The sequence below is a fragment of the Maylandia zebra genome, linkage group LG10, assembly GCF_041146795.1.
Source record: "Maylandia zebra isolate NMK-2024a linkage group LG10, Mzebra_GT3a, whole genome shotgun sequence".
Classification (NCBI taxonomy): domain Eukaryota; kingdom Metazoa; phylum Chordata; class Actinopteri; order Cichliformes; family Cichlidae; genus Maylandia; species Maylandia zebra.
In genome coordinates this window covers 20811592-20829848 of record NC_135176.1, presented here as the reverse complement: position 1 = coordinate 20829848, position 18257 = coordinate 20811592, and the positions used below count along the sequence as shown (strand labels likewise).

The window sequence follows — 18257 nt, the reverse complement described above, 5'->3', positions numbered from 1 at the left end:
GACTTTCTTCTTTTTTCTTAGTTAACTAGTAATAAAACCAATAACTCAAGGGAAAACATGAAAACAAATTAAATTGTCTCTTAAGTGGTTAGGTTTCTCACTGTTGGCCACCTGAACTCAAATGGGAAAATCCACCTTTTAGGCGTAATATGAGGGTTTGACCTGTTTGATACAGGTGCACAGGTCCATGTCACTGGACTGACAAGCTGGAGTCAGACATGAGGAAAACCAATCAACTGATGAGAAAACTGAGAATTTAGGTTCATTTCACCCCGTACAGCTCTTTACGCATCTATAGTATTTTCCCACATTGAAAATACAAAGCACACGTTGCAACGGTAAGTTGTTTTTTTTTAGCTCAAATATGTAATGTAACGTACACCTGGCAATAGAAGTACCACCCAAAACTGTTTGGGTGTTTTGGGGAAAAGAAAGTCTGTATTACTGCATATAATAGTGCTGATCACATCTTGCTAACATTGGCTGATTGAGCTGCTTGGTACATCCAGTTGGACGAGGAAAAATCAGAGTGTCTGACTCCAGCTTGTCAGTCCGGTGAACCACAGCTGCACCTGACTCATACAGGCTCTCCTGCACACAGTCCTTGCTTGATGAAGTGCTCAATCAATCCTAACATTAAGGCTTATAAGGGGATTTTCCCATTTCCGTTTAGCTAGCCAACAAACCACTTACTGTGCTACTTAAGAGACAGAGTGAAAGTGGACAGCATATTCTTGGTTTTTAACATTGCTGCAGCCACAGGTGCTACACAAGCACTTATTTTTATTTGTTTTCTTTTAATTTCCCTCCACTGAGTTACCGTTTTTATCACTAGTTAGCTACTATAATTTAGTCTATTAGCAGCAACCATCCAATCAATCTGGTGATGTCTGTTCTGGCACAAGTACAAAACATGTTCTATAAACTTAAAATATGTTTTATCTTAAATCATCGTCATAGTGTTATATCTATGACAGTTTTTCAGTATAGGACTCCATGGTGTAAATTAGCCTTTATTCATATAGTGTTTTATGTCTACTTTAAAGGGAAGGGTGATGATAAATCATTCAAAAGTGTGGTCACTTCCAGGATGAATGGTTTTAAACTGAATCATATTCTGTGGCCTTTGCGGTGGACGTATCTCAACCTAGCAGGACACCAGTAGAATATGAGAGAGTGGCAGAATCACTGCCAATCCCTGCCAATGGGCACTAAAGCTGTTCTAATGGTACACAGTAGCTAATCAGTTTACTAAATGAATTGGTTACTAAAGCATTCATCCTGTAATCTTTAAAACATCTGCTACACGTTAGACCAACATGTAGAGATCATTACATCCATCCATATCTCACACATGTGATGTACAGCCCAATCATCTGTGATCGCTTGTGTGCTCCTAACACTCAAATTCATGCAGATATGTAACAGTCATCCATGCCCCCTCTTCCCTACTACTCCACATACACACACACACCGATCCCATCCCATCCCTTATAACTGGTGCAGATACATGTGCATAATTCTTCCTAATGAGCAAACAAGCAATAAAAAAGCCCATGAAGTTATACATGAGAATCTATAAATAGCTTTTATCCCAAAGCAATGTTCTCACACATCATATGGTTTCGACAGCCTGCAAATCACATGGCTGCAAACTTGATTCAAAGCTGGCCCCATGGAACGTGTTTAATTGACTATTAAAAGGTCATACAACATCACAGCTGCAGTCAAATCTATGAGGGTTTTTTATTTATTTGTTTTTTAAGGAAAGGTTTGACAGGGTCAATATTTGTAAAGTGGTTTAAGCAATCTTAAAACTTTTTGTTTTGTATTGTTCATTTTATTAGACCAATTTGAATATTACAACACTGCCTTAGCATATGTTTTTTTTTGTTTGTTTGTTTTTTTTGGGGGGGGGGGGGGGGGGGTTGGGGGGGGTTGTGGCTGAAAAACTGGGGGTACAATCTAAAAAATACAAATGGAAAGACCCCTGTAATACATAAGGTGTCATACATCAAAGTAGAATTGTGATTTTTTTGTTTGCTTGCTTGTTTGTTTGTTTAAATGATAGTTGTCACGACATTCATAATTAAAGTGCATTTTATAATGAGTGGGTTTTAGCTATGAAATCTTAAACACACATAAAGACAAAGTCAGTGATGGACTAATTTAGGATAAATTAACAGCATTTGAAATTGTATCCATACATTTTCAGTAGTCTTTTTTAATTATTATAGTATACATCAGTGGTATTGTATTAGAGCAAGCAGGGCAAGCACTGCTTTTATTGTGAAAAACTTAAAACTTACCAAAGTGAAGGCAGCATCAGTGTAACTTTGTGCTGAACATTGAACAAGATCTCTCTCTAAATGAAAAAATAAATCTGGGTAAATTCCCAGATGATTAAACATGCAATTATTTTGCTGGTAATAACTGAAATGAGTAAAAAAAAAATCAACAGCCTATTTACGCAAGTCAATTCATAATTTTATTGGGGAGGTTATATTGGTTGGGTCGGATTATTGGGGGGGGGGGGGGGGGGGGGGGGGTCATAACCATCCTAGCCCCCCTGGAAATTACACCCCTGGAAGGCAGTCTCTCTTTTTGCGTGTAAAATAGCTTTGCGTCATAACATTTCTTGGCCATTTGCATCTATCCTTTAAATCGTTGCCATCTTGTGGGATGCATTTGGCTTTTGTCTTTGGAAGCAGACTTCACTGTGATGCATAAGCATCCCAGTCGAATCTGTAGTGTCTGTCATTAATTATGGGTGTGTCCATGTCTTGGTAACAATGGCTTGAGCTTTTTCATGTTGTTGTACATCATGGATAAACTGATGGGAGATGCCGCTGGCCCTGCTTTTAGTGCTTTGAGATCATTCAACATCTGTTTGTTGTGTGGGTCCTACTTTCTTCAGCAGCCTAAGGGCATGCGCTGGATTAGTTTAATTGATTAGTCTAAGTTGGCTGTTGGTGTTAATGTGATCATAAATTATGTGTCTCTGTGTGTTAGCCCTTGTACCATCCCTTTTGCCCAATGTCAGCTCCAGTCCCTCCATGACCCTAAATTAAATAAGTGAAAGAAGATGAATAGGTGGATAGTTTTTTAATCAAGGTGTAGGTCTGTTCTTATGGGCCAATTAAAATCTATTTTTAGAGATATGTAAATAGAGATCAAGTCTTAGACTTAGACTTAGTCTTAGAGCTTTTTATTGTCATTGTGCAGTTTCTTGCACAGCGAAATTGGGTAACTGGACCACAAAGGTGCTAAAGTAAGAAGAAGAGAAACCAATGTACAACGAAGGAGGAAAAAAATAAATAAATAATTAAATAAATAGAATAAAATAAAAAACAGTGTATATGTATACATATGTGAGTGGAACATTGTGTATGTGTAGGAAACATTGAAACAGACTGGGACCTAAATAATTGCACTGTTATGTGACAGCTGTGTGCAATAACAAACTTCCAAAGTACAAACATTAACATAGGCAGGGGAAAAACAAACCACACAGCATACATGAGTGTAGATAAGAGTAGATCACAACAATGACAAACTGAAACACAGGGCTTAAATACATAGAGGGAGCAATCAGGGAATGGACAACAGGAGGGAAACACAGCTGGGGCAAATCAGAACTGACGAGACAAGGAAGCGTAAACTGAACACACTGAGATAAGACAGAGACCTTCAAAGTAAAACAGGAAACACATAACACAGACTGAACAAAGACACAGACTCACATGCAGGCACTACAACAGAGGGAACAGAGATGTGGGACCAGGGCAGACACAGACACTGACTGGACACAGGGATATAACGGACAGGGGAGACAGCAACTAAGGATTACACAGAGACAAACCATAAGACATGACTCTAACAAAAACCCAAAGACTATAAATTATAAATAATATAATAAACTCAAAAAACCCTGGGTCAACGACCCAGGCATCCTAACATGCACAAGCCAAAAATATTGCACAGAACATTTAAAGACTGAGATATTGCACATAGATGATCAACAGCACTGTCAGGGTGGATGTGTTGGGGAAGTCTTTGCATTAAAGTCACCACACTATACAGCCACCATTACGTGTTATAGTAGCATGTAAACAAACCGCTGAGCATGTATGCAAGCATTTACTGAATTAAAAAGACCCATGGTGACCCATATTATATTTGTGGCATTTACTTGCATGAGTGAACACAAGCCTAGGAAAGCCTTTGGACCACATGTTATCACTGACAGACAATATCTTTTAGATAAAGCGTATGGATACAGAAAATCCAGACTTTGTTCCCCCCCTTGTTTACTTTCAAGGCAGTTAGTAAATGGTAATTGGTCATTTATGGTAACTTATAGCAGCACATTGTTTATCATCGCATCTTTTAAAGCTCCTTTATTCTAGCTACAAATGTGTAAAGGTAGGAAAAAAATCAATCAAATCTTGCTATTAAATGCCCTGGACTTAACACTGAAACTTAAAATTGTATGTATAAGATGATTTATATGTATAGAAACTAGGTTTTTCTACAAGGTATATGAAGCTAGCTACTGCAAAGCAGTAATTTCAACCAAGCCACCAGCTCAGTCCATAAAGCATCATTGTTGTGTACAAACATGACAAAGCAATGAGCCTCCCCCATACTAAGCTAAGTACTCTCATTTTAGAAAACCACTATTGTATTCTGAAGAATATATTAAAAATCAGGTGACACTTGGTAATTAAAAATTTGTTTAAATTAAACAAATCATATATTTTTCTTTGCCTGGAGTATTGCCATTATTCTGTGTCTGTGTTCTGGAAAATACAGATACCGCATGAAACATGTCTGCCAAAAGCTTATCACCTCGTGTTCATATCGGGTCTGTGACAGGGAGCGAGGCAAGAGAAGAGAAGATGAGGCAACGGGAGCAATAACAACTATGTGTGTGTGACTGTGTGAGACAGGGAGAGTGTGTGTGTTGTATGTGTGTTTGGTTAGTGTGCATAAGGTGGAAGAAAAAATGAGAGAGGCCGGTGCAGGGCTGTGTGCAGCTAGCACTTTATTTGAGCTATAATGTCAGTCTTTCTCACTGTGACATTAATTTGTAAGCTGGAAAGGTGCTACGGTGATGCCAGGCTTGGGTGCATGGGCTTGTGTCTCTGAGTAATTGTGGAAGCACATGAAGCAAAACGCCCGTGACAACTCAGTTAGTTATAATTAATTGAATGGACATGGCACAGGTAGAGTGCTCAGACTCTTTCTCTTTGTCCACATACACTTAAGCTCAAGGCTTCCTTCTGCCGTGAACATACACACACCCAGCACTTAGATGCAAACAGGTGGTGGAGCAATACCAGAAATATAGCGTGTTTTCTTCTCGTTGTGCAGCATCATCTGCATTTTCAAAAAAAACATCCCCCTCCCCCCTTAAATGCTCCATTTAGACACATTCTCCTCTACCTAAAAGACTCCAATTATCAGCAGTTTATGTGATAGAAAAAAATACCAACCTTTTTTTTATTTTAGACCACTGACAAATAAATTTTAATTGCTACTATTTTAATAGCAATTTAAAGCAGCGTGATTTTGGAAAGGCTTTGGAGGATTTTGTATTTTGTATTTTTTTGGTGGCACAGTGGGGCTACTTCTGATGAAAATTATTGTTGTAGTGACACCTGCTGGATATAAGGTGGAACAGGTTCTTCACCATCCTTGAAAGTCTCATCAACTTCTCCTCCATTCAACTCGTCTCTGCTTTTGCTAATGAGGTGAATAAGCAGGCGACATTTGTGTGGGCTGTAGAACTGAAATTTGAGGCCTTCCTTCTCTTATTGAGCTAAAATGATTTAATCGTGAGAAAGGTTTTCAGGCTTACATCCATCTAAATTAACAGACAATCTGTTACAATATTTTTGATTTCATTCATAAAATCGGGAGTTGCTCATTTATGTTACCTCCCCTGTCACTGATAGGAGTATCTTTATTTGCAGCACTACACTGTTATTGTTTTATTGCATATCTAGTAATACTTTAAACCCAGCCTAGTTTCGATCCTTCAGTCTACTGCATCAAAATACAATTTTATTAAAATAGCATCACAACTGTTATCAAAGAATCCCTGGAACACATTCTGTAAACATGCTCAGTGTGTTTATTTGTGAATTTCAGAAGTAATACCACTAATCAGCTAAGCTTTGTTTTCTCTTGAGTAAATCCGAACCACTTTACCACAGCTGCTCAGCATTTGCATGAGGATCTCCATTTCCCGGCAATCAAACCTAAATCAGCATCGGTCTCTCATATTCTTTTCCAAGTGCTGCATCGAGAGCACGAGTGAAAACTTAAGATGCCGTTGTGGTTTCAGATAAGCAAGTATAACATTTGCATTAGCAGGTTATTCATGACATGAAAGACACAGTGCAAGCGGTAAAAATCGCCTTTTAGCCGTGCTTTCAGAAGCCTCTTTGAGGCTTGATTTTACAGTAGCAGAGAGATGCATTTAAGCATGACTATGACTGAGAAGCATAAAATACACTGTGGACCTGCAGATCCTTTTAGTTTATAAGACTCATTAGAGTGTCACTCTTATTGCTGTATGTGTAAACAATGTTGACTAAGTTATTTCATAAAATTTCCATAGTGACTATTCATCGTGAAAATGGCAACTGTGTATGTGTGTGAAATGGGACACGAACAGAGAAAAACAAGCTGCCTGATGAGTGCAAGTGTTTCATTTCATGTAAAGTTCCTACCGCAATTGAAGTCGTCATGCTGTATATGGAACAGCTTCAAGAGTCAAAAAGCATTAAGCCAATTCGTTTAGGAACTGGGTTGAGCCAATCTGGGAATGCTGCAAATACTGCAGAAATGCTACAGGCCTGAAACTTGTAGGTTTCCACAGCTGGATTCATAATGACACAAACACACTGGTTTAAGCCAATTAATGCCAGCATGCACAAATAAATCCATGATTCATGGAGTGATGCATGTTACAGTAAAGTTCTCAGTGATTATTGTATTTTCTGTTCAAATATAACTGTTTGTTTTCCACTGTGCGTGTTTGCACTTATGTGATGGTTAAACAAAGACTTAAAATATGGGATCCCGTGGAACAGGCATATGTGTGTGCCTGTCCAGTGTGATTTTTAGAAGCCTTGGCCACCCTCCTCTTCCGCTAGGCTGCTGCAGGGAATATCCCTGCATCTGCTTTTGCATTGCTCTCGAGGGATACCTCCAAACACCAATCACACATCACATGGACACACACTAATAACAGAATTCTCGTGCATGTGTCCTTGTCTCTACATGGAAGCTCACCGAGCCTTTCTCGTTGTTTGTGGGCGTCACTGCCTATGGCTTTAATAGTATTTGCACAAAAGAGAATACACCATTGCGAAGTGAGAATCTTCAATGCTGTTTTTTTAATATTATTATTGCTTTGCAATTATTATGAATCCTGTGAAAAGCACATTTACATGTCTCAAACATGCAGGGCAGTTTGTCCAGCTGTGAGCTGCTGGTTCCAGTCTTTCTGGCTTATTCTTAGAAAACATTTTTCTACCCCACCAAGCATTATAGGTTGTTGTGTTCAGTTTGTCCTGACATGTTAACTGTTGGTGTCCCCAGCTTACCTTAAAGGCAAAGAATACATGTGATGAAGCAGAATTATACAGATTGAGCAAACTTGGGTGATCTAATGAACTGAAAACAGCACCGTACTAGAGTTTTGGTTTTTTTTAATTCCACATCTCTACATCCCTAAGGAAAGGAGTCCAAAAGCTGTGGGCCACCACAAAAGTTTTACTGTTCCTTGATTCATTAAAAAAGCAATCACCTGTACCTGTAAGTGTGTATATTTATGCAGTTATTTTATAAGTGAATTAGATATTCCAAAACCTTGTTTTCAGAGAAGTACAGCAAATGATTCTCCATGGACATTCAATGCTTGTTCAGTATAGTCTCTAAACATGTCACTGGTAATACTTCCCAACTTGGTGACTGTATTTTCATGTGGTGTTGCAGTTTGCTGTATAAAACTGTACTTTATGCATATTTAGGTTGCAATGTGACCTTCTTATACTTAGTTTTTTCCCCATGCTGCTGTGTTACAAACAGCCACAAGAGGAGGCAGGAGACATGCACAAGACCTGGAACCAGAGACTCTCTTAATCACATGTTGTCTTTAAGTAACAAACAAAACCGCAAATATGCCCAATCATTGTCAGATGAACATCAACTAAAAAAGATGAAAAGCAATCGCCAGTCCTAATGACAACCTTCCAAACTAAAGGACCGGCAATTATGAATTCTCCGCCACTAAAATGCAACACTCCTCCAGCAATTAGTACAAACATGACGTTTCACAAGTGATTCTGAGTCTCTCCTGACAATCTGCTCTTCATTAAGCTGATTGCTTGCTTGTGTAAACTACTTCTTTGGTTGCCACTTCCCCTTAGACTGTCTGCCTCGCCTCACAGCCTTGTTCTGATTAAAGAGGAACCTCATAAAAACACCACTGCCTATAAACGATTTCCTCATTACATCAAAGTCACACGGAAGTTGTAAGCTGCTTTTACAATTGCAACAACGCAGAGGACCCACACACCATCACAGTCACTCTATAAAACATGGCACTAAGGTGGACGGGTCTGGTAAAAAGTGGCTAATTCAAGCCTAACTCAGCAGTGATCGGTCACATTAAGTTTATTAAGGCACCAAGTAGGATAAGAGCCGTAACATATAAGAGAGCTACTCAGCTAGATAAGTCATAAATGAGTGATATAGCTAATATAATTTTGACATTCGACACCTCGTCCATAACGACACAGAAAGTTTACCATTGATTGTTTCAACAAAAATATTGCAGCTATTTCTGGTGAGCTCCAGAAATGTAAAATCAATATGACATAAAGGAAAATGAAAGGCAACAACTACAGATCCTTAACTCGCAACTCCCAAAACTTGTGTTTTTATGCTACTGTTGTGAAACTTAAAAGCCTCATTATCGGTCATCAGTGCACCGTCATGGTCAAAACAACACATAATTCTTGAAAATCCATCTGAGCTTTATAACGGGAAAGAAAAGTTTGACAAATGCGGTAAGAGACAGCTCAGTCATAACGGGAACTCTCTGTGAAGTTGGATAATTTATGGGTGTCATTTATGGTTTGTCAAACATTGCCTTGAACTGACCACAGTCTGATGGGAAACACAGACATGGGATTAAACCACACAAACACACACACACACACACACACAGAAAGCAGCTGTAGCTGAAAAGTGCTGAAGAAGAAGAGCAACACAGCTATTTGGTTTAACTTACATACCGCTTGATTTTTTTGAGATATGTTGAGTGAACGCTGCACATGTTTAAATTTTGCTACTTTTTTTTAAGACATAAAATTGAATGTCATTTAAAGGAAACAGTCTGTGAGCCTTTAATAGTTTGGTTCATATAAATGAAAAAAAAAAAATATATAAACTGCATAGCACACTGCAGGCCCTTTCAAAGGGAGAAGAACAATATAAATACATACTCGGTTAGAAATTTTGTACCATGTTCTCATAATCATAAATACACAATTCATACATTTCCAGCATTGCATTTTAAAGAGAATAAATATGTCTATGCTCTGTAAATGTCTCGTAAAGAAATTAGGGTGTAATGAAAATACTTTTATTGCTACAAGAGAAAACATCAACAAAACTGTAATTACAATAGCATACAGTTAGAGGGATGAATCTTACTGCTAAAAAGACACAAATAACCTGAATTTGAATTTCAAAAAGATTGAAAAAATTCTTTTAAAAAGACAAAAAGTTGCCTGAGTTGCTGAAAGACCCACTCATCCATGCAAAGTGTCTTGAGTTTAAGGCCCCAGGTGCTTTATCTGTTAAGTAGTAAGACTTAATTGGAAAGTCTGCATTATGATTCCCAGTGCAAGTCCTCGCCCTGCTCAATTATTGCAGAAGTAAACAACTGAAGGTTATAAAGAGCTGGACAGTAACACCCCTCCTCATAAAGACAAGTCGTGTAAACAGGCAGTCCAAAAGGGGCAAGAGAGGAAGTTTCTCTTATCCTCACTGTTGGGAAAATAGATCTTTAAACAGATTCTGAAGTGCTCAGAAAGTTATTACAAACACTTCTTGTGCAGTTGAAACTGTACATTATACATAGAGATTTTTGAGCACATTTCCTCCGTGTTCATTTTTTTGGAATCCTTTAGTCGCTGATATTTCCATTTTTATAAGTGGTACATGCTGTAGCCCAAAGGAGCAGCGTACACTCCTAAAGGGGAAATGGGCAGGATGGGTCTGTGGTGGTGATATGCAGAGGAGTATGACTGTCCATATAGTGACATGGCACCCAGTGACAGTGGTAACCTAAAGCCAGGGTGTAAAGCTCCAGCAGCAACGGCTGCCACTGCAGCCGTCTTGGCATCAGCAGCCATCTTGAGTTTCTCCAGCTCGGCCTCCTGGAGCCTCTTGGCTTTGGCTCGGCGATTCTGGAACCAGATCTTCACCTGAGTCTCTGTGAGAGTTAAGGAGGAGGAGAACTCGGCTCGCTCGGCGATGGACAGGTATTGCTTCTGCCTGAATTTCCTCTCCAGAGCGAGGAGCTGGGATGTGGTGAAGGGTGTGCGGGGCTTCCTGTTGGTCTTGTGTTTCCTCAGCTGGCAGGCAGGACTGAGGTGACCTGGGAAAAGAAACAATTAGGATTTAAGAAGGGTCATTAAATCATTTGATTATCTCAAAATTTGATTTGAATGTAAAAACTGAGTAGTTGGCTACAGCCTACCAACCCCAGCCAGATAAATTATACTATTTACACTCTAGCCTTACTTTTCAGTAAACAACCAATTAACAGAATGTGTCTTTGCAGCACAGCTTACAGAGAATTACTTTCCAGTATTTAGGAAAAAAACTGAAAACATCTGCAGGATACTGAATAATGAAATTAGCTATAAATAAGTTTCATGGCGTTTAATATGAGAGGAGAAACTTACGAGGTTGTGTGGAAAAGGCGCTGGTAGTAACCCACGGTGCGCAGTCCTCTGACTCTGATGTTTCAGACTTCACTGGCGACGAGGGGGCAGCAGTTAAGCTCTTTTGGCTTCCCCCGGGAGGGGTGCACGTCTCCCGGCTCACATACAAGGAGTTTAACCCCGTCGGGGACAAAGCCACCGAACATTCCTTCGGTGTAAAGCAGGCGGACTCTCCACTCCGGCTGTGCGTCTTTCTCCCGGACATGAGCGCCTCCACGCTGAAGGGGTGATGCCGACGCACCACGGGAGATGCCTTCTCTTCCCCCGACTCCTCTGTCAAGTCCGCACGGCTGCTGTCCTCCTCGGAAGAACTGCATCCCAAGTCGTTAAAACTCTCCTTGGAGGCCATCTCTCTCCTCCGGGTCTCCTCCGTAAAACAGGTGAACTCCACGGAGACGAAGCAGTAAGTTTACCCAGGTGTAACTCACTCCTACGAGCGTACTGTTCAGCTGTCAAGTTGTAGTGTGAGAGCGAGTATGTAGACTCGGCACGTTGACACGGCTCAACTTAGACCAATCACAGCAGCCCAAAATGTTTATGGGCGACCACGTGCTGCTTTCAGGGACAACATAGAAAACTCATATTACTTGGTTATATTTGCGCAAATAACGATTATGATTATTAGTAGGAGGTGGTAGTTAGTCATCTGAAAGGGGCAAATTCCCAAATGAAGTTAAAACACGTTTTTCTTCTTTTTTCAGGTTTTATTTAATTTCGAAGAATCAGAAGCTTGAATTTTCTCTTATCTGTTGTTTGCTAACCGCCGTTTATTTGTTAAAGTGAATTTTTCCACATTGCCTGCAAAAACAATAGCTCTGCAGCATTATCACATGTTAAGCTTCAGTAATGGATTAGCTCTAACTCTAACCTCATGAGAGTGCATGTGTAAACACGGGCCCTATGCAGATAATTATGGAGAGTTATACCCGGAGATGAAACACTGATCCCTTTCTTCTTCATCTCTCTCGCTCTCTGCTTTGTTTGATGTTCTTTATATTGGGACTTTCCGCTGTATCCGACATTTCTGTTGTGTGGTATGTAAGTCCGGCATTTATAGAAACGTGTCACATTGAGATTTCTGAGGATGTTACTTAACTGCATGGCCGATTTACTGATGCTAAAACCTTAGCAAAGTCCAGCTTGGGTGTGAGGCGCGACTGGACACAAATTAGATTAGACTTTCACGTGTTTCTCTCCGTGTCTGTGACCGACACGTTCGTCTTCCTGGCCTAAGATTTGATCCCATTCATTCTGCAAATTAGACATGAAGTAACTCATTGTCAAAGTCTGTGAAGAAACTCAGTGGGATTTTTCTATTGAGAATTTGATGTTTTACCAGTCCATGAGTCCCAGTGGAGAACTTTACACTTGTTCCAGACATTTATCTGAAAACTCTGTCTGACTGTCCTGATGGTGGTTAGCTTAAAGAATGGCCCACTTATCTTATGATCATTTTTCCCACAGGCGTGCCTGCATCAGTTATTTATTATTTCTCAACTACTTGCACATATTTAACACTCAACAGTCCTACCACTAAATGATATGTGCTATTTTGTATCACATTGATTCAGCATACTCGCTATATCTAGGCTTTGGAAGCAGTGCCATGACGGCCAGTGGAGAGCTGTGGGAATAAGTTACATTTTTCATTATTTTTTATCATACTCGCTCTTGCATCTTTAAATGCTCTTGCCCAAAAAGCTCTGTCTGCCCAGATCGGTCAGATAGTTCAGCAACAGAAAAAATGAGTTATAACAGATAGCATACAGATTTTTGAGCTGTTTTGTTTCAGGGTTTGGACTCACAAACCGTGTGCAGCGTCATCATTACTGCTTTCAAGTTTACTTGAACTGTGACCACATCTTCCTCCACTGGGGCAAGAGCTGAAAGTGCCATTTGTCTATCTGTCAGCAAGATTTTACAAAACCTACCAAACCCAATTTCATGAAACTTCACACACACACCGGGCCCGTGGGAAGGCGATCAAACCCAAGAGTAACGTTAAGCCATTGCTGGAGACATTATCATCAAAAAAGGTAGTTCACTGAGTGTTCAGGTCTTTAGGAGCTAGTAGCGGTAAATAAAAACACTTGTGTTCAGTCTTGCAGGCAACAACACAACATTTATTGTTTTTCACTCGTGGATGAGGCACGAAAAGCAGCTCTGCAGAGTAAATACAAATGGAAAACTGTAGGGCTGCTGCTCATTCTTTCTTTAGAGGGGTCTCAAACTAGCTCCTGGTGGGTGTTATGCCAGTGTGTTCCTGACACATTCACGGAAGAAAAGCCTAGACTACAAACAAGGGTGTTTTAAGCAGTTCAGCTGCGCTGTTTTCTGTGGGAGAGAATAACTGCGTTTGGCATACCCTTTGGGCTTTGTATGCCCAAAGGGTATGCCAAAAAAAGAACAAAAAAAAAGAAAAACCAACTATATAATACATTAAAATAGAGTGGGAAAACACCAGAAAGCTTATAGGCACTTTTCAGTACACAAAGTGCTTTAAAAGAAAAAGGCACTTCTTTTTCAAACATCCCTGGGGAGGGATTAATAAACAGCAAATAAAATAATTTATTTCAGCACTTTTATGTGTAGCTAGCAGGCTTGACTAGTTTGTATGTCAGCCTTGTGGAACAGGACTCTGTTCCCAGGAGGTTGCTGCTGCTGTCTTATTAAAGTGGGGTTATTTCACAGACAATCAGAGGTTTGTGAAGGCGCCAGTGAGCGGCCAGATGAAAGGGCCGACTCCTCAGGGGAGAAACTGTTGCCTTTTTTGCAGGATCCACCTCCTTCCTCCTCCACCTCTCTCTCTCTCTCTCTCTCTCTCTCTCTCTCTCTCTCTCTCTTTGCCCTGCAGGCACCTTGTCATTCAGTCATATAACTCATTCTTGGCTCACTGTCGTTGGCATGTTACCTCCTTTTGTATCTCAAATCTTCCCTCTAACTCTCTTTAATGCTTCATAATGTTTCATTGCATCTATTTCTTTCTTTCTTTCTTCTCACATTCTGCCCATTGTGCATTTCTTCGCTTCCTTCTTGCTATATTTGGTCTCACTTTCAGTATAAAAACCTCAGATGTAAAGACCGCACCTCCATGCAACACATGAGAAATTGCTGAAAGAGGCAGTATTCTAGCTGCATGAGTTGGGCACACCACATAGTTAAATCCTTGTTGGTTTGTGTATCAATCTATCTTTCAACCTGGCTTAAAGAAGTAATTGATTTGTAATAAAGGAACCACTGGCACTAATCAAATCAATTATTTAATTGCAAGTACTGGGAAAATATGACCCATGTGACAGCTGTACAAGCTGCATCCTGTCACACTCCACCCAGACAAAGTAATATCAGCTGTTAAGTGATAATCTTTTATATGTGCTTTGCATTAGCAAATTTATGGGCTATATGTGTGTGTGTGTGTGTGTGTGTGTGTGTGTGTGTGTGTGTGTGTGTGTGTGTGTGTTACATGTATTTATGGTTTAGACGTGCAAATTGTTGTGTTACCACAGATCTAAAGCAGATTTCACAAGAAGAGTAGAAGGAGGAATAAAGGAAGGAAGGAAGGAAGGAAGGAAGAAGAGGGGGGGTAAAAATAAGAGGGGTGCTCTTCTGGGTGTAGCAAAATTACCCACACGTCCCACTTCCTTTTTTCCATAATATCATTTAAGCTTGATAATAGCGAAAGCAATTTGTCTGAGCATGTTTGTGCGTGTGTGTGTGTGTTTACTGTGTGGAGTTCTGTACTGTATGCGTGTGTGTGTATCTGTCAGAGAAGCTTGAGAGGCCTGTGGTTGTGCGAGTCGGGCACACCTCAGAGCATTGTAATTACAGCAGAAGCTTTGAAGTGGTGGAATGTTTGGTTGGGATAATCAGCAGGCTGGACTGCACTCACACACTATTTACATTCCCAATAAATCACTCATTCACGTTATAACGCTAGCAAATGTTATTATCTGTGCTGATACAGATTTGGTAAATTAACGTGTTAGAGGGTAAAATGGGATCACTGTTTTTATAGTACTGTTTATGCAAAAAGGGCCCAGTTAGGATCCAAGCACTGCATGATATGCTATTCACAATGTTTCTTTAATTTCATCTTACCTCTTTAGCATCCTCTTTTTAAGCCGGTTTTCTTCATATTGGCTGCTTTTTGCACACAGAAACTTGAACAGCAGATGGGCGGGGCCAAGATGCCCACGTTAAGGTTGCCCACTCTCATGACATCATCCACCTTTAAAAACTGGTCTCTAACCAACGGTATAAAGCAGTTTGATTAGGGATTACTTGTACATATTTTTTACATTTAGTAATTAAACACAATAAATTGTCAGATTTTATGAACCAGAAATTTCCTGTAATATTTCATAATTATGTGGCTAACTGAGGAAAACTAAAAGCAGAAAGTTATCCATTTTTTTATGCTGCTATGTAACATTAAAATTTTATATATGAATCTCCAAGTAGTAATCATATAGACTATCTGCTGCATTTCTTGGGGTTATCACTCATTAAACTCAATATGGATTCTCTAAATCCCTAAAGGTCAGTGAATCCCAGGAAGGCGGCAGGTCCTGATGGAATACATGGAAAGGTTCTCAGAGCATGTGCTGACGAACTGACCGGAGTCTTCACTAAAATCTTCAACCTTTCCTTGTCATCAAACACCGTCCCGCCCTGCCTCAAAACCTCCACCATCATCCCCATCGCCAAGAAGACAGCTGTGGCCAGCCCAAATGACTACAGGCCTGTTGCACTTACGCCTGTAGTGATGAAGTGCTTTGAGAGACTGGTCTGTCAGCACATCAGGGCCGGTCTGCCTCCCACTCTGGACCCCCACCAATTTGCCTACAGGACAAATCGTTCCACCGAGGACGCCATCACCATAGCACTCCACACTGCGCTGAGTCACCTGGAGCACCGAGGAAGCTATGTGAGAATGCTCTTTCTGGACTTCAGCTCAGCATTCAATCATATCATCCCGGAGATCCTGGTCCAGAAACTGTCTCACCTGGGACTCTCCACCCCCATCTGCCTCTGGATCAAGGACTTCCTGACAAATAGACCACAGTCTGTCAGACTCGGCCCCCACCGGTCCAGCACCATCACACTCAGCACCGGGTCTCCACAAGGATGTGTTTTGAGTCCCCTCCTGTTTACGCTCTACACATCCGACTGCTCCCCTACCCATCTCTCAAACACCATCATAAAGTTCGCGGATGACACCACAGTGGTTGGACTCATCTCAAGGGGGGATGAGTCGGACTACAGAGATGAGGTCAACAGACTGACTGAGTGGTGTTCAGTTAACAACCTCCAACTGAACACCACGAAAACTAAAGAACTTATCTTGGACTTCAGGAAGGGCAGAGCAGACCCGGCCCCACTTTACATTCACGGGAGCTGTGTGGAGAGGGTACACTCCATGAGGTTTCTGGGCGTGCAGATATCTGATGACCTCTCCTGGACTGCAAATACTACAGCGGTGGTTAAAAAGGCCCAGCAGCGTCTCCACTTTCTGAGAGTGCTCAGGAGGAACAACCTGGAGGAGAGGCTGCTGGTGACATTTTACAGAGCCACCATAGAGAGCATCCTAACGTACGGCATAACAACATGGTATGCAGGGTGCTCAGCTGCAGACAGGAAAGTACTGCAGAGGGTCATCAACACAGCCCAGAAGATCACTGGCTGCTCTCTGCCCAGCCTGGAGGTCACTGCAAACTCTCGGTACCTCAGCAGAGCTGGCAATATCATCAAGGACCACTCTCACCCCAGCAACCAACTGTTTGAACTATTACCGTCAGGCCGACGGTACAGGTCACATAAAACCAGGACAAACAGATTCAGGGATAGCTTCTTTCCCAGAGCTATCACCGTAGTAAATAAGCACAAAAACAATTGAACCTATTCCATACCGTCACTGTCATTATATTATGCTGCTATTCATACTGTCATTATATTAATGCTGCTATCCTGTATATATTGTACATACTATTGTTTGAGTACTTACGATTGTTTTTTTTGTACTTTTTATATTTTACATTTATATTTATTATTGAAACTTGCACCAAGGGAGTGGCACTCCAATTTCCTTGTACTCTGTACAATGACAATAAAGGCTATTCTATTCTATTCTAAAGCTAAATTGTGTTCCACAGTTATGCAACATGTCAGTCTTTAAAGTTTAATTAAAGCTCTGTTTTGTTTGAAAAGATTTAATGCTATCCAGCCATCTATTTTCTTAACTGCTTATCCACTTCAGGGTTGTGGTGAGGTGCTGGAACCTTTCCCAGCTGCCATAGGGTGACAGGCAGGGTACAGCCTAAATGGGTCACCAGCTAACAGAGCGACAGACAAGATTGGTCAGTTTAGAATCACCAATTACCCAACCCACAGGCACAGCGCCAACATGGAAACTCCAGCAGATTCAAACAAGTTCTTGGTGTGAGGTGACCGTGCTAGCAACTGAACCTCAATGCCACCTATTTACAGCGTAAAACTCTAATAAAATAAAATAATATATTATCAAATAATTTAAGTGATGTCTAAAGTTGACGACAATCCCTTGACTTCACAAATTCAGACATATGCATAGGCGTGCATACACAAAAACAGACACAGTCCTGTACACACAGGGAAGTGACATTCTTCTCAGTAACGCGAGTAACTTGTCAAACCAGTGGGACATGTAATAAACTGACTCATGCACGCTTGAGCTAATCGCATCGTTTTTATTGTCTTGTTATCTTAGTACTGTCACTCATCTCATCTCTGCATCACTCATCCACTCCTCCTCTCTTTGCTCTCTCTCTCTCTTCCTCTCTCTCTCGGAGCCGCTGCCTGTAATGTGCCTAAATGACTACCTTCAATGCTACAATGGCGCCAGAGCCAATTAGCTGTTAACACGGGAGACAGATCTATTCAGAAGCCAGAAAATGAGGCCTCCTGTAACGTGAAAGATTGATGCCCACTTTGCTAATGACAAGAGAAGGAGGTAATCCGTTGCTTGGCTTGATCCTGGGCTATGTTACAGGATAGTCAGCTGATGACTGTGAGCATGCAGGGGAGGGCTCAAGAAAGTGGCAGTGGACTATAGGTCATTGTAGGAGTTGAATAAAATATTGAAACAACACAATATGTTGTTATTTGATATTTTACAACATTACACACACACACACATGAAATCAGAGAAATTTGTCAACTACAAGAGATCAAACAAGCTACTGTTTT

General features: G+C 40.7%; 1 protein-coding gene across 1 annotated transcript; it reads right to left on the bottom strand.

Annotated features, from left to right (window-relative positions):
* Window positions 1-9648: 9648 nt before the first annotated feature.
* Window positions 9649-11514, bottom strand: msx2b (muscle segment homeobox 2b). The gene is made up of 2 exons (XM_004550332.5): window positions 10995-11514; window positions 9649-10684 (listed from the first exon to the last, which is right to left on the bottom strand). The coding sequence occupies exons 1-2, from the start codon at window positions 11380-11382 to the stop codon at window positions 10233-10235; spliced, it is 840 nt and encodes a 279-aa protein (XP_004550389.3). The 5' UTR covers window positions 11383-11514; the 3' UTR covers window positions 9649-10232.
* Window positions 11515-18257: the final 6743 nt, after the last annotated feature.

Excerpts from the sequence above, each read along its gene's own strand:
- msx2b (XM_004550332.5), bottom strand. The coding sequence starts at position 11,382 with ATGGCCTCCAAGGAGAGTTTTAACGACTTGGGATGCAGTTCTTCCGAG. Across the intron at positions 10,685-10,994 it reads CGCCTTTTCCACACAACCTC|GTCACCTCAGTCCTGCCTGC; the intron begins GTAAGTTTCTCC and ends TTCTTTTCCCAG.